This window comes from Nelusetta ayraudi, unplaced genomic scaffold (assembly GCF_046127955.1).
Source record: "Nelusetta ayraudi isolate G7.1 ecotype Tasmania unplaced genomic scaffold, CSIRO-AGI_Nayr_v1 ptg000090l, whole genome shotgun sequence".
In the NCBI taxonomy this organism is placed as follows: domain Eukaryota; kingdom Metazoa; phylum Chordata; class Actinopteri; order Tetraodontiformes; family Monacanthidae; genus Nelusetta; species Nelusetta ayraudi.
This window is the reverse complement of record NW_027466140.1, coordinates 2,931,644-2,946,952: the sequence shown is the minus strand read 5'-3', so window position 1 is coordinate 2,946,952 and position 15,309 is coordinate 2,931,644. Positions and strand designations below refer to the sequence as shown.

At 41.9% G+C, this 15,309-nt stretch overlaps 1 protein-coding gene across 5 annotated transcripts in view; it reads left to right on the top strand.

The window, feature by feature from the left end:
- The window catches only part of macrod1 (mono-ADP ribosylhydrolase 1), a 98,797-nt gene that overhangs the window by 1,519 nt on the left and 81,969 nt on the right, over positions 1–15,309 (top strand). For all 5 annotated transcript variants that reach the window (XR_012929010.1, XM_076046672.1, XM_076046671.1 and 2 more), the window contains exons 2-3: positions 691–789; positions 945–1,052. Coding sequence is in view for 4 of the 5 variants with exons in the window: in XM_076046672.1 (XP_075902787.1) it covers positions 691–789; positions 945–1,052 (207 nt within the window). In the remaining variant the exon portion in view is untranslated. The remainder of the gene's footprint in view (positions 1–690; positions 790–944; positions 1,053–15,309) is intronic.

Sequence of the window (15,309 nt, the reverse complement as noted above, 5' to 3'; positions counted from 1 at the left end):
AACATGAGAAAACGTGAGCAAAAGAGCATCATCTACATCTCGCACTGTCACCTCACAGCAATTAAGTTGTAGGTTCCATTCTGACGCAGGTGTTCCGGTGTGCAACCTCTCAGAGGTCACCCTCTCCTGGTCTGGGTTCTCTCCAGGCACGTTGTCTTCCCTCTAATACTTCATCTTCGCCCCACAGTCCGAGGACATGCATGTCAGGGTAAAATTGGTGACTCTAAATTAACTGTAGGTGCGAGTGTGGATAGTGGTTTGTCTTCTCGTGCTGGCCCTGTGATAAACTGATGTCTTGTCTGCGGTGCACCCCACCTTCACCCTAAAATAGCTTGGATAAGCTCCAGCACCCCCAAGCTGAACTTGGATTGGACAGTTAGTTCTGTCACCTCTTCGCAAATAGGTCATGGGTTTAATGCTGACCCCCAGTCCTTTGTGTGATGAGTTGTTCTTCCTTTGCCATACTCCCATGGTCAAAACAAAGCATACGCGTCACTCCTTATATTGTCTATATACTAAGCTGCGGACGTGTCTGTTTGTCAGCATATATTAAGTTGCAAAAATGCCCCTCCAAACTTATTAACCCTTAATGTTGGGGAGGATGTGAGAGAAAATGGACAGATTCAGGAAATCTCTTTTTCTCCCCATTGGTAAAAATATACTGACATTTGCTTCCCTGCTGTCTTACAGATTTCTTGCTGTCTCAACCTGTGCATGACAGGCGTCAATTCTATAGGACTGCAAGTTATGTCCCACTAGACGACATCCCAGTATGGACTCCTCTTGCAGGTCCCACCTACTTGATGGATCATTTATAGTTTGACTTAGATTTATATCAGATTATATAAATGTTTTAATAGAAAAAATTAACATCTTGCCTATATTGATTAGGTTGGTCCTACCAATCTTGAATGTACCTTTGTGTGTCTCTGTTAAATTATCAGCGGTTTCTGACAAAACTATCTGTCAGAGGAATGAAAAGCTGGACCAGAAGATTTCCCTCTACAGCGGCGACCTTACAAAGCTGGAGATAGATGCTATTGTCAATGCAGGTATGTACGTGTGTATGTCAGCAAATTTCTGCTTCCAACAACTTAATGAATGGCTGTGGGAGTGGGAAATGAAGGCACACGAGCAGTGTGATGCATTGAAACTGTAAACAACCTGAGCACAAAACACCTGTGAGGGCACCTTGTGCTGTTATTGTGGCTGTGATGATTTCTGGGAGGTGACAGCTGTCACACGTTTGTATGTTGAAGCTTCACTCCAAAAAGTGTACAGACTTTACCTGTGAATAAGCGAGCAACAAAGGAATTTAGAATGGGGAGGATGATGACGGTCTCCTTGGGAACTTCAAAAGGAGGCAAAGTTGCCCAAGAGCAGAGCTGGAAGATCTGAGCCAAGTCTCAGCTCTGAACAGATTATGTGTGGACTGCTTTGAAATAAAACTTCCAATATGTGCAATAAGTCAGGGTTAAATTATATGATACGACCTTTAAATGTCAAACAAGATGCTCACCAAGTGAGAGCATATAAAAATCTAACTAATTTATCCTGATTGATTTTTTTACTTCTGGCTAATTGTTTTGCTGTTTAAATTCCCAATGTGTTTTAATTTGTGAAGAAATTAAATACAAGCTATAACATTTAAAATTTGTAATTATTATATATAGTAACCTCAATTGTTCTTATTTTGGAAAGACATTGTTGTTTCATTATTACATATAGTATTAACATATGGATTATAATAAAAAAAAATTAAAATCCATTTCAAAAATCCTTAAACACTTTGCAACTTCTTCTTCCTTTTCCCAATTATTAATTTTATTTTGTCGTTTTGCATAGTAGCGGAAACCCCTGCTGATGCCAAATAGATCACAGCTAAACACATCAACACCCTTAATTTAATTTAAACTTTTATTGACTTGGCCTTAAGTAAATAAAAGCACGTCTTAGTGAGCGTTGTCTTAGCGAATATAATCAAGCTACATACACACTGTGACAAATCTTATACTCTCTTTAAGTTTTCCATATGGCGCATACTGTCCTTGTCATGTGACATATTTTGATCAATTGAAGCCTATGGTGCGAAAAGTCAGCTTGCGCCGTCATGTTCCTTTGTCTTATGTTGTTTTTAACATTTGGCGAGTTAGTCTCTCTAGTGACCACTAGATGGAGCCCAAGGGCCGTTCATGTAAATCCAAACTTCGCGCCACAACGCTGTTTTGGGCAGTTGGGTGAAACGTAATCGACAGTTTGACCCAGTCTGGGAATAAAGAGGAAATGAGACAGAGCTGACGTCTGAATGATGCTTGATGATGAGACTTTAGAAGAAAATAATAGATCTTCATGGGCAGCTGACTGTCAGCAAGTGTATTCTGTGCCAGAATCCATTGACTATATTGACTCTTATTTATGGCAACCTGTGTGTGTGTGTGTGTGTGTGTGTGTGTGTGTGTGTGTGTGTGTGTGTGTGTGTGTGTGTGTGTGTGCACGCAAGTATTCACGCATACATCTGCATGCAAATGTTAAGGCCAGTATGTTTGTGTTTGCGTGCACGTTAGAAGTAATTGGAATTTGTTTCAGTGTCTTTAGCACCTGCTTTATGTAGGGGCGTGTGCTTAATAAAAGCTTTTATAGAGTCCCAGGATGCAAAGTGGGGTGGAATTAACAAGAGAAAACAGCCAGTAAAGTGTCATTTAGCAGACAAGGTGAGGGAGGGAGGACAGGAAAACGCGACAGCGCCAGAGGAGCGATGACTGAGGGATGGGAGCTGGAGAGTGAGAGTCAGCCTGCTGACTGACAAAAAGTGAGGGGCGGGGGGGCCTTGAGGAGTGGGAGAAAGAGGATAAAAGAGAGGCAGGGAGGGACTCGGGCTAGTATTTGAGTCATGGACTTTATTGCCATGGCAACAAGCAGGTACGGGGTACTTGCAAAGAGGAATTTTGGACCGCGGAGTCAGGATAATTTTTTTGGGGGACGGGACGATTATCCCGGCCGGATAACCGTTTCTGTGGCGGCATTGTCGGCGAGGCGACCTTTTCATTGGATGACTAACTGATTGACTAAGAGGCTCTGAGTGATGAGAGTGATGTCAGCCACACTTAAAGAGATAAGACATCAAAAACAAAGGGGAGCAGCAAGCGAGGCATGGCGAGAGAGAGAAGAGGCGTGAGAACAGTTACAAAACCGACTGTTAGTTCAGAAAATGGCTCTCCTCCTAGAATGAGAACAGGCAAGAAAAACAAACGAAACCTTTTTTCATACACGGAGCTCAGCAGTGTGGCTTTTTATTTCACTTACTCTGTAGGGCCAGGAGGAACTGTTTTGCCCCTGAAGCTCCAAGCAATCAATTGAAGCTAATTGCGGTAATTAAACCCCATACGGGCGAACTGCGCGCTGTCGATACGGTCGTTGTGCTGCTTCTGATCGAGGCGCAGCATCTCCGAATGGAAATCATAGATATCAGCCACGTTTGGCGTTTGACGGCCGCACGTCGGGCTGCCTTTGGCGGACGTCTCGCAGCAGAGACGGGGAAAGAGGGCGTCGGGAACAGGATGTTGTGCGCGTCTGAAGTGAAAAACAAGGCAGCAAAACAGAGAAAACAATCCCCTGAGCCATGTGCAAAATATGGGAAAAGCAGGCCGCACTAGTTAAGCTTATTTTTTACTCCTTTTTTGGTTTGCCAGGGCAGTCGGCGGGCAAATTCAACTGTCCTCCTTATCTGGTGAAGTTTATCTGATGAAGTCAGGTTCATCCTTACGACTATCTGGTGTCTGTGGATTCACAGCGGTGGAGGAAAACGTCGAGTGAGTCAATTCGGGGGGATTATGTATGTCTAAACTCTGTTCATACTCGAGATAATTGCCTTGCGTGTGGCCAGCGCCCGCTGTTAGCGGGGTGACGGAGAGGCGCTGCCTCGCTCGCTCTCTCGCTCGCTCTCTCGCTCCTTCCTTCCCACCGCACTTCCGTTGGATTGATCAGGTGAACGGGGCGCTGCCGGTAGGCCGGGCACACACGCTGTTTGTCGTCGACGCTGCTCTCAATAAAGATTGGATTTACAGTAACTCTCCACTCATCCTCCTTCACCTCTCCCTCCCGTGCCTTCGCCTCCCTCCTCCTGTCCACACTTTAACAGCCTCTGGCTCCTGCCCACTCCTATAAAACACTACAAACATAAAAACCCACAAGCACTTAAGAGCTGTCCTAGTGAGGGGCAGGCTGGGCGGGGGTTGGGGGCGGAGGGGGGGGGGGGCGTAGAGGGTGCGGGGGGTGTGCTTTGTGGGAGGAGTCGGTGGGCAGAAACATCCTCCTCTTTACACCCCTCAATCACTCCATTGGAGAGCGGCAGCGAGATGGAGGGGAGGATATATTGTCTCTGATGGGATAGCTGATTAAGATGGATTGCGCAATGAAATGTCGTCCGAGTGATGAGTTCCCTCAGTGTGTGTGTGTGTGTGTCTTTGTGTGAGGGAATATATAAGTGTGTGTGCGGTTGTGTGGAAACGACTTGGCCACTAATTTTGCATTAAAACCTTTTTCTTCAAACTGATTAAATGCAAATGTGCTGAGCTCCAGTGAGCTGAAAATGCAGCATTTTCACACAGACTTTTTTTTTTTCTCCTGAATTTACATACCAGCCCTTACTTTCACTTGCCCTGCTGTTGTCTCACATTAAATGCTGCTTATATTTTGCTACCTCGTCTACACCGGCGATATTTTGCCGAGCAAGGTTGGAAAAACTGGATCAAAAAGTTTGTCTTTTTTTTTTTGCCTCTTTTTAGCTTGTTGTGGCCTTGGCTCCTGAATATTTTAGATCAGGCATTGAATTGGCTCTAAAATTAAAGCTTGTCAGTCACGAGCTGCGTTTCCATTACAGTTTTTCGCAAAAATAAAAGTGATAGTTCGAAAATTTCGACAAAGTAAAATTGCGATATGCAGGTGTTTCTATTGAATGGTGTGAAGCGCATAAGCCGCAATTCTCGTAAAAACTGCTCCCGCGAGATTTACGAGAATTATGTTTGCTTTTCTTTGTTATATTTTTCTCTTTGATTACTTGTAAAAAATATTCCGTCTCCTCCTCCATCCAAACGTAACGCGCCATTTTCACTTGAAGTGAACTGGTCGCGACCCCATATGTAACGTCTGGTGACGCGTAAATGCAAAAAGAAGTGTTTTCGTCACACTTTTGCGATATACCTCTATATCGATACGTCTGAAAAACCACCTCATGAGAGGGTAAAAACGTTTTAGCTATATCCGAGAGTTTTTTTCAAAGTTTAGCCCTTTCCATTACCATCTTTATATTGCGATAATTAGGTTTTGCGCTATTCTAGGCGTAATGGAAACTCAGCTCCAGGCAATTCTTCTGGTCATACTGAAGCCTTGAGAGCGACGCCACTTGTTATTCCCAACATCTCTTCCTGCCTGCAGCCTTTGAGTACGAGTCGTATCTCGCCTTTGCAGACATGGACGTACAAGAGAGCAAAATTCATGCCTTCGTCGTGTATTCACTCGCACGCAGTTGCACCTGCTTGTGCTCGAAATTGAAACAGCGGACAAAAACGGTGGCCGGCTGTGTGAGAACTGTGTGAGTTCTGGCTGTGGGCGATGCACCCCTGGAAGCGCTGGACATGCATGTGTCTCATCATGTGTGCGGGTTAGATGGACCCTCCCCGGTGTCACTCTGCAGGTTGGAGATAAAACCTCTGGTGCGTCTTGGACACCCACTCATTTTGGCCACAGTTGAGAGATACAAGATTAGAGCCCATGGGGTGTTGTTTTTTTTTGCCCTCAGGTGTCTCAGATTTTAAAAAAAGAAAAAAAAAAGTAATCCAGATGGAAGGATGATAGGCAGTGTGCTGATGGACACACAGTGAACAGATGTGAGTCAGAGTTTTCGAGGCTGGTGAAGGTTATACTGAGTATTTCTTGTTACTGTCACTGTGGCCTTCGACTGATGTAGGTACTGGAAAATATGAAAAAATATGTCAGGTTCCAACTTTATTATTTTTGCTCTTTCATACAGTCGCAAGGAAGCTGGGTTCAGCTGTTCAGCCTCTACATCCTCGAGAAAAGGCCGGGAAAATGTTTGGACGTGAAATCAATAGAAAGGTCAAACGCAGAATTAAATCGGATCCCTGGACAAGACATCTCAATGTAAATGACTGTGACTGGGTTATGTCCTTCAGTATTTACTGACCAGGGTATGTCATTAAACTGAAAATTATTCCATTTTGTCGACGACAACAGTGGTCAGTGGTGACTGCAAACCTAAGCAGCGCGACATCCCCCTCAACACACAACAAGGATAATTTGTTTTGAACATACAAGTAACCCCAGTTGCCTCTGAAAACATTACTTATTTTGAATATGTCGGCCAGGCTGAATGGCAGCATATCCTGCTTGTTTCTCTATGTCTGTGTCGTTTTGCACACTCCCCTGTCAAGCGATTTGAATTGTGACCGGTTGGGTTTTTCAGAGCGTCTTCTCGCACTCGGCATCACGTAGCTCTCCTCTTGCACGGTGTTTCGTGACTGCTTGACAGATGTTTGATGACTTGCCTCACTGGTTACTCCTGTTGCTTCACTTGTCGGGCGACTGCCTCCGTCTCCTTGGCACAGTCGCTCATGTGAATGCGGGAAGTCATTTGAATATTTTGTTTTGAATTCAATTTGGGAGGGGAACTATCTTTAACACGCGGTGTCCATTAAAGTTTGTTATTTGACAGTCATTTTTTTTTCTTAACAAAACAAGAGAAAATATCAACTCGTTACTTGGTTTCTAAACAGAAACAGAAGCCACTCGCATGGAACAATGGCTCTTGCCAGGCCATATCTACTCTTCCATCCACGTACACTCATCTTTTAATATATTAATACGCTTTACTATCTCATAAATAGAAGCCAAAGGCAAATATTGTTTTTTTTATCACAGCGACGTGATGGATGTTTTGCATATTTCTACGATCATCATTAAGATGATCATTAAGATGATCGTGAGGTCATTAGGAAAAGGAAGAAGAAGAACATTGTTTTATTGGCACTTTTTCTAGGACACACAGAAGAACTGAAAAGACATTTGTAGCCTGTCACCGTATGAGTGTCAATCATCTTCAAAAGAATGATAAAAATACAGTAGCAGATAAATAAAGACGTTCTAAAAAAAAATCAACCTTTATACATAAATCAACCTATTTACACTGGCAGTCGTACAATATTGTGACAGCTTAATATAATGCGGCAGATAGTGAATGCTGATTATTTCTTTGTGCAGAAACAGCCGAGGTAAAGTCCAAGATTTTTATTTACTCAATCAAAGTCCGTAATGACTTTATTAAAATAGCAAGATGAACTGGGCCGGAACAAAAAGGGAAAACATATTTTTCACCACGAGTGCAAGTCATCTTGTCTCGCGTCTGCATCAGTGCAACAGAAACGCTACCGTGCCACCCAACTCATTATTCCAGTGCACTTTATCAGAGTGGATGCGTGGCCCGAGCATCAATAATTAAACACTAGTTGGTATCGAGCTCGGCCACTTCCATTGGTCAGAATATAAATCCACCCAGTGGTGGAGCACTTTTTTTTTTTTGTTATTGATTTTAGAAGAGGCTGTGGTTGGCGACGACTGCCGGCTGTACAGTAGGGAAAGAAGTCGTGTGGGGTTTGGCAGGAGAGGGTGAGAGCACAGTTGATTGAGCACAGACAGACAGACAGACAGACAGACAGACAGACAGACAGACAGACAGACAGACAGACAGACGGACCTACAGCCAGCCAGCCAGACAAACAGACAGGAGGCGAGATGTTGATGAGAACAGCTGTAAGGGGAAAAAAGGTGAGAGGGATCTGCTCAGTGATCCTGTTAGTTGATTTTTAAAGGATAACAGTGGGCTTGGCAGGTAGAGCCCCTTTACAGTAGCTTTACTCTGCACCGGTGCAGTGTCACTCTCCTCCTGCAAGGCTTCACTGATTCTTAGCTGGCTTTGTCAGTGGGGCTTAGCGCTGCGCTTAGCACCAAAAGCAGCCCTGCAGGCAGCCTCGCGCTCTCAATATATATTCTGCTGGTGTGCACGGGCCGCCGGAGCCGGGCTCATCACTGTAAATTGCCCAGGGGTGGACGGAATTGTTATACGTATATTCACCCGAGCTGCTTTTCCTACTGTGTGACACGCGGAGATACAGTATAGGTGTGCAGAAATGACACTAGCTGCGTTTCCATGACAGTTTTCCCAAAGTAAAAGCAATATTTCTAAAATTTTGACAATGTACAATTGCGATTTGCAGGCGTTTCCATTGAATGGTGTGAAGCGCATAAGCTGTAATTCTCGTAAAATCTCGCTGACGAAAAAAGTGTTTACATGATACTTTTGCAATGTACCTCTATATCGATACGTCTGAAAAACCACCTCATGAAAGCGTCAAAACCTTTTGGAAGTTTAGGTGTTTCTATTACCAGTTTTTTATTGCAATATTTAGGTTTTGCGCAATTCTGGGGGTAATGGAAACGCAACGACGGACCATTTTCTAAACCAAACAATTTCTAAAATATGACGCTCAATTGGAAATAAAGGAATGCAGCATTAATTAGAGGGTGTTCTGCAAAATCTCTCTTGCACGTCCCCTTTTCTCCCTTCTTGCATTTCACCCTTCATCTAGTTTTTTTTTCTGTTGCTTTAAATCCGAAGAGGCAAGTTGTTGTGACCCACCCAGCCTCCAACAGAGTCACGGGGGGTCAGAGGAGGTGATGGAAGGCCCAGAATGGAGACTCCCTGTGCTGCTGCTGAGGGTCCCGGAGGGGCCCCACGCCCTGCGCTCCTCCTCTCTCTCTCTCTGTGCGCTCCATACGTCTACCCCAAAGCTCTTGTCAGCTCCTTTTAAGACAGGCTCATGTAACAAGATGTAACTTGTCACACCAAATTCGCAACACCACACGCACGCACACTCACTCACACACACACAGGCACGTACATACACACACAGACACATGGAACAAATACAGCGATTTAGCTCTGTGTGCGTGGTGTTTCATTGAAATCAGAGTAGTTTCAATTAAAGGAAGGCTCCAAATGCTCTTCTTGCTCTTTCCTGACATCGCTGCCTCCCTAACAAGAGTGAAATGGTCTGTGGTTTTGTTTACTCAAAGAGATAAAAAAAAATTAAAAATAACATCATGTCCTCTTGCTGTGGAGAGCTTTCCGATCCCTCATGGATCACATGGCACCGCCCCTCCGTGGAAACTGTACTTCTTTAGCAGCCGTCTCTATGGTGCTATTCCCAGGGCACCGGCAGACAGTGTTTTGCGAAACGGTGCTAATGGACACGTTCTCGCACGGTGTCTGTCTGTCCACACGAGCACTTTGCTGAGGCAGTTTTGCCATCGCTGATGCGGCTTCGTCTTCATTGCAAACACGAGAGGCTGTCAACACGCCGGACAGAGAGTATAGAGTGGAGATGTCAACCTCTTGTTTTTTAAGTAGTGAGACAGGAATTACATCAAGTTCCTTTGAGTTATACGTTTTTATTCAAATGCTCAGATTATGACCATAACACTACTAATAGCAGTGTTAAATACAGTTATTTGGCTAGCCTTTATTGTGGTTATAAATTTTGTTTTAGGTTTTGGGTTAGAAAAGTCCAATAGGCACTTCCTGCTGCCACCTACTAAATAAGGTTTTCATAAAATCCACTGCATGCGTAGACTAACAAGAGCTATTTTCATGGCACGACATGGTAGTACGCCACCGCCCTCGATGGATGACATTTCATGTGAAGATGTCAGGCAATGCCTCTGAGTGCAAATGGTATCTGACAAAGTATCATTGCTCTGCTTGTGTTCCATGCTTTCACTTTCTCCTCCTTCTAAATAAAGGGGGAAGGCGAAATTCTGCTCTTTTGAAGTCGCTTGTTTTTCATGGCTGAAGAAATGAAAGTCTCCAGACAGTTTTTATATATTTATAAGTTTCTAAGTTATCCGAGCTCTGATTTTATGATGCATCATCTTCTATTTGCATCAAATGCACTTTAAAAAGCTTTTAATTTCAGTCTGTGTGGATGATATTTTGTTTGTGCCTAGTTGGAGAATTTGGTTTCTCTGCTTTTTCTCTGCTTTTTTTTGTTGTTGCTGTGTGTTCATGTCTGTCCCTGTTCTGTCTGCGTCTTTGCCATGTGTAGTGGTTGTTGTTGTTCAGTGGTTTGCAGCGCAGGGCATTTTAGAGATGCCGTTGCTCCAGTTTTGTTTTTCAGTCCAGATCTGTCCAAGTTAATCATGGCACAGCAGTCGGAAAGTCCACTTTGCTGGTCATCTGGCCGTGTGACTCTGACACTTCTGTGCTTTTTCTTTTCTTTTTTTTTTTTTTTTAAATAATCTCTCTATGGTTCAGCGCCCACACATTCCGAGAGATGCTCTGATTCCCAGTTTGTGTCTCAATTTGAGTGGGAAGATGGACGAGTGGCTTTAATTCTTCATGGTCCACAACTCCACACTTTTGTTCTGTCCCTTCTTCTCTTGTTATTCTTTACCATCTCCATTTAGCCGTCATTGCGGTGCTGTGACCCGCCTACAGCACAGCTATTGATTTACACACTGACATTGAGAAGTTAACATCTCCTTGGAGAGAGTTAATCCCTAATGTTGTCTGGGTCAGTAAATAAACTGACAGGTGGGGGATAAAAAAAAAACAAAACAACCAAACTGACGGAGTTTGCAGAAAAGCTTATTTGTGCTAATTATTTCCATCCCACTCCTTCCTTGTTAAAAGCCTTTCCCACCCCTCCAATCAATCGCCACTTTAGCTAGCAGGAAAGGATGGAGGAAGTGCAAGTCTCATTAGCCTGATTGGGCCAATGTAGAGAAATGGAGGAAGACTGAGTGAATAAGGATTTAAGGAAGAAAAGGAGGCTGGATCATCAGCATTTGGCGCCCTAATGGGCTCATGTCTTGAAGGCAAGTGATGTGTTCACGTGTTGGTCATTGTTGGGTGTTCATAAGTTACTCTTGCCAAAGTCCATCTGAACCACTTCCTTCCTTGATGCAGTTGATAAATGTTTTCTGGACCCTGGAATGATTTTTTTGCCTTTTTGACTTGATAATATAATTGAAAGCAAAAGTCTTGATTTGACCTTTAAACGAAAATGGAATGGGCTGTGAGATCTAAAATGCCTTTCTGTGTGTGCTTCCAAGATTTGCGGACCTCTGATATCTTTTTGACGTTAGCTTGCAGCCAGCATACCTCTATACCTTCTTACGTCCATGCTATGTGCCAACTGATGTGAAATGAAGGGTTGTAGACGTTTAACCAATCTGTCAGAATTACTTGAATTATCTTAAATGCCTCTGCTCGTTCACATCTCACAGTCATTGCATTAACATGCACGGCTGTACTCACACATATTTACCTGGGTAGGTTCATGATTTTTTTGTTTCTTTTGCATATTTTTCAGACTTAAATGTTTGAGATCATCAAATAACTGACTTCCTGGTTAAGTAAATGTTAGATAAAAAGAAATAAAAAACAAAAAATGTGCATAGCCACTTGTATCATACATACATGTAATCACAAATATTTCCTATATATATATATATGTAGGAAATATTTATATTTCCAATATAAAATAAATATATAATAAAAGAAATGTATTAAATAAAATATATTTATATTTTCCTAAATATTTCCCATATAAATATTTACAGACATTAAGCGGCTGATCTGCAAATTCTTTTGATTGGAAATGGAAAGTTTTGACAGGGAACTGATTATAGGATCCGACAGGTCTGAGGATGGGGCTGATGAGATCAGAACTGTTATCTGGTGTCAGTCCACAAAGAAATGAAAGAGTCTTAAGACGCCGCAGATCACTCTGACACACTTCTTTCAGAGCAAACTCGTGCTCGACATCCAAAGCAGATGTTTAAGCGTGACTGAAACCATCGATAGACTTTAAAACCAGTGCTCCTACAGGATGTGACAGTAATATGTGGCTTGTAAAGCAAGCCAGCTGCCAACCTTGAATGTGTTTCTCGCATATGGCAGAATTCAGCTTTGTGTGCAGCTTCCCTTAATACCCTCCTTAATGTGGCAATAATCATTTGCACCCCCAGTTCCCTGTGACAATAATAGTTTCCTTCCTTCAAATATTGGTTTTGGCACAAGTCAAATGACGTATTAAGATTTTGGCTGCACACCCAAAGTCTTCATCTCCTTGGCTCTGCTGGGGTTGAACACTTGAACTGCTCTCAAAAGTCACATGTTTAGTACATTCACAAACGGCTGATAAATGACTCCCCCTAACAGTTTTATCTGTTTTTTTTTACAATCAGTACTTTTCATTTGGACTTTTGACATTTAAATCCAACACAGTCTCCCTGAACCAGCTGTTCACTTAACATTGAGAAGTGCCGCGACAGAACGAGGATAGAAAAATATGGAAATTAAAAGCACATTGGGGGAAGATTATCCTCATTGTAGGCAGTGTTATTTGAATAATTAAGTATAATGCAGGCAGACAAGAAGACTTCATTTTCTCTCATCTTTGTAATTATAGCTTAGCAAAGAAACTACAAAGGATGTATCGTCCCAACCTCTAAAAAGGGCTTTAATCTCGCCGTCCTTCCGCCTCTCCACCAGCAAATACAAGGGGCCCTCATTGTCTGCTCACATGTCCCATTACAGTTGATGCTTGTGTAACATAATGACACACACACGCTCACACTCGGTCACACAGCAAAAGAGCAGCGAGTGCACATTGCACCCACTGCTCACAATTACTATCGTCTAATTGCAATCTATCAGGCATTGTGAAGCGGCAACATGTGTACTAGGGCTTCGGAAATGACAAGACTATTTATAGGAGCCGTTGTGATTGTGCTCGTCTGCGGGCCAGACCTTCTGGGCTTAGGCCTCCCTTTTTAAATTGTTGATGCATTAAGAGGTAAATTGTAATCAGCCAGGGTCACTGTGGTTCACCAAGCTATAAAGAAACAGCCCAATCATGCATTTAGAAGAGAGCAAGTTCATGACACCGTTTTTGATTTTGAAATGCATTTATCAGTAAAAAATAGTTGCAGTTATCATTAACATAGTAATGTTGTCATCAATATTTTATTGTTATTAGCCACTGAAAAAAATGGTTCAGTTTCTAAATTTGATCGATAAATAAGCAGCTGGTCTGATGGCAAAACTAACGTCTCCAATAAATCTTTGCCCACTATTATCTTCCATCTTTATCTTTCCTGTTTTCTCTTATTTGGATGGAGCTGACAAGAAATAACTTAATCTCCCATTTGACTGCAACATGTTAAGCTTTTTTTTCTTTGGTTCATTGGCCCTTATTATATCTGACCATGATGACCAGATTTTGCTCAGTATGCTCAAATATTCTTATGTTATCATCACAACACAGAGACAGTGATTTTCAACCCAGAAATAAACAATTTCCTATCTTTTGGACTTTCATGTCTTTTTGGGCTTCTTTCAGGAAATCACAAATGTTTTGTTTACTGTTACCACCTCAGTGTTTGTGAGGTTGAGATTCAGTCAACAGTGGATAACAAACCAAAACTTTAAGAAAAGTTGAGAAGCACTTTTAATTGAGCTCTGCTTGCCCTGCCTCTCTTGTTCTTCTTTCTTGTTTTCTGGCACAGAGGTTATAACTTGCAGGCTCATAATTAAGCTTAAATGAAAGCATTGGCCAAAGTAACCCAGAATTCAACCGGGAACATTTGCAGTATCAAGGCTAATTTGTCCATCCTTTTCCTTTGCTTTCTACAAGGTTAGAGAACTTTTGATTTAGTTTTTCCTCTCTCTCTCAATCTCTCTCTCTCTCTCTCTCTCTCTCTCTCTCTCTCTCACTCTCTCCTTAAGGAATCTTGCTTTAAAGCATCTCTCCGCAGGCCAGGTTGATTCATACAGTTGGTGTTATCAGAATCCCCCAGGGAGCTGTGTTATTTTCTATGCACTCCTTTTATTCCAGCAATGTCCACCACAGCTCAGTGTGCTGTGTTTGAATCAGCGAGTTATCTTTCCTCGGGTTCCTCTCAGTGTGTGTTGGTGGAGAAACGTATTGTTTGCTAACCAACTCCATTATGACCCTGTGGGAGTAACAGCCCCACGTTGACTCTGTATGCCAAAGATATGCATCCACAAAGATAATCCAGTGAAATAATGAATTCCTGACTTGAATTTAAAGTCTGTATATACTACTATGTATATACTTTTGTTTGTAAGCCAAAAAAGATTATTCAAGGTTGCAAACATTGCTTCTGTGTATTGCTTTCCTCGTGCTGCCCTTGACGATTGTGAGTCCACAGTCTGATTAGCAGGTTTGACATTGTGGTGACTCTGCGGATTAATTCCTCTTTTGGCGATTTAATTAACAAAATACATGTGCAATGACATTCATCAGCAGCAGTGCTTTCTGGACTCAGACACGATTGTGACTACCAGCTGTTGTCACAACTTTTAACATCTAAAACATGAATGTATGGTTTGTTTAAGTGGAGGCTTTATGTTTTTTAACCTTTTAAAAACATATATTGCTAAAAATTATGTTTTGTCCTCCACTATTTCCAAAATTATAGGAAATATAAGCATTAATCATTTTGTGTTAATTAAATACAATGCCAAAAAAGGCATGAATAATCTGCCCAAACTGAAAATAAGTAAAGGCAAACCCACACTTGCTGTGTATACTTACAGTACATAGATATATTTCATAGTGAATCCTTTTTCATTTATTTCTGCATTCCATTTTAATGAAAAAGAAAATACAGGCAATGAAGGTGGAATTCCTGTGGTTAGCGATTAATCACAGAGTGGCTACCCACTAAGGTCAGAAGTTAAACATGGAACAATTGACAAATAAGTTTATAAAATGTCCTTGACAGGTAATCTATGTGGTCAATTAGTGAAAAGCTTTCTGATATATTGTCGTAGTGTGAGGGAATGGGGAAATGAAATATGTTGATTTTGCAAACCTGCATGTTTATAAAAACATAAGTAGTGTTGCCGATGTAAAAGCATGGGACTTTCATTTTTATACGCTGTATTCACTTGTAATTAGTCTGTCTCATTTTTTTCATTCCGAACTGGAAAATGTTAAAATTGAACCTCAAACATGTCATGCAATGTAAGTACAATTCACCCAAATTCTGAATGATGAGCATAAATGTATAGTATATAGTGTATTCATTATAACGGTGGTATTTCTATTGAAGGTATAAAAACCTTTTGTAGCCTTCTAGTAGACTTCTTAAAATGAAGAATCGTGCATGACGCATGCAAATAATTTATTTTTCATAACTTTGCAT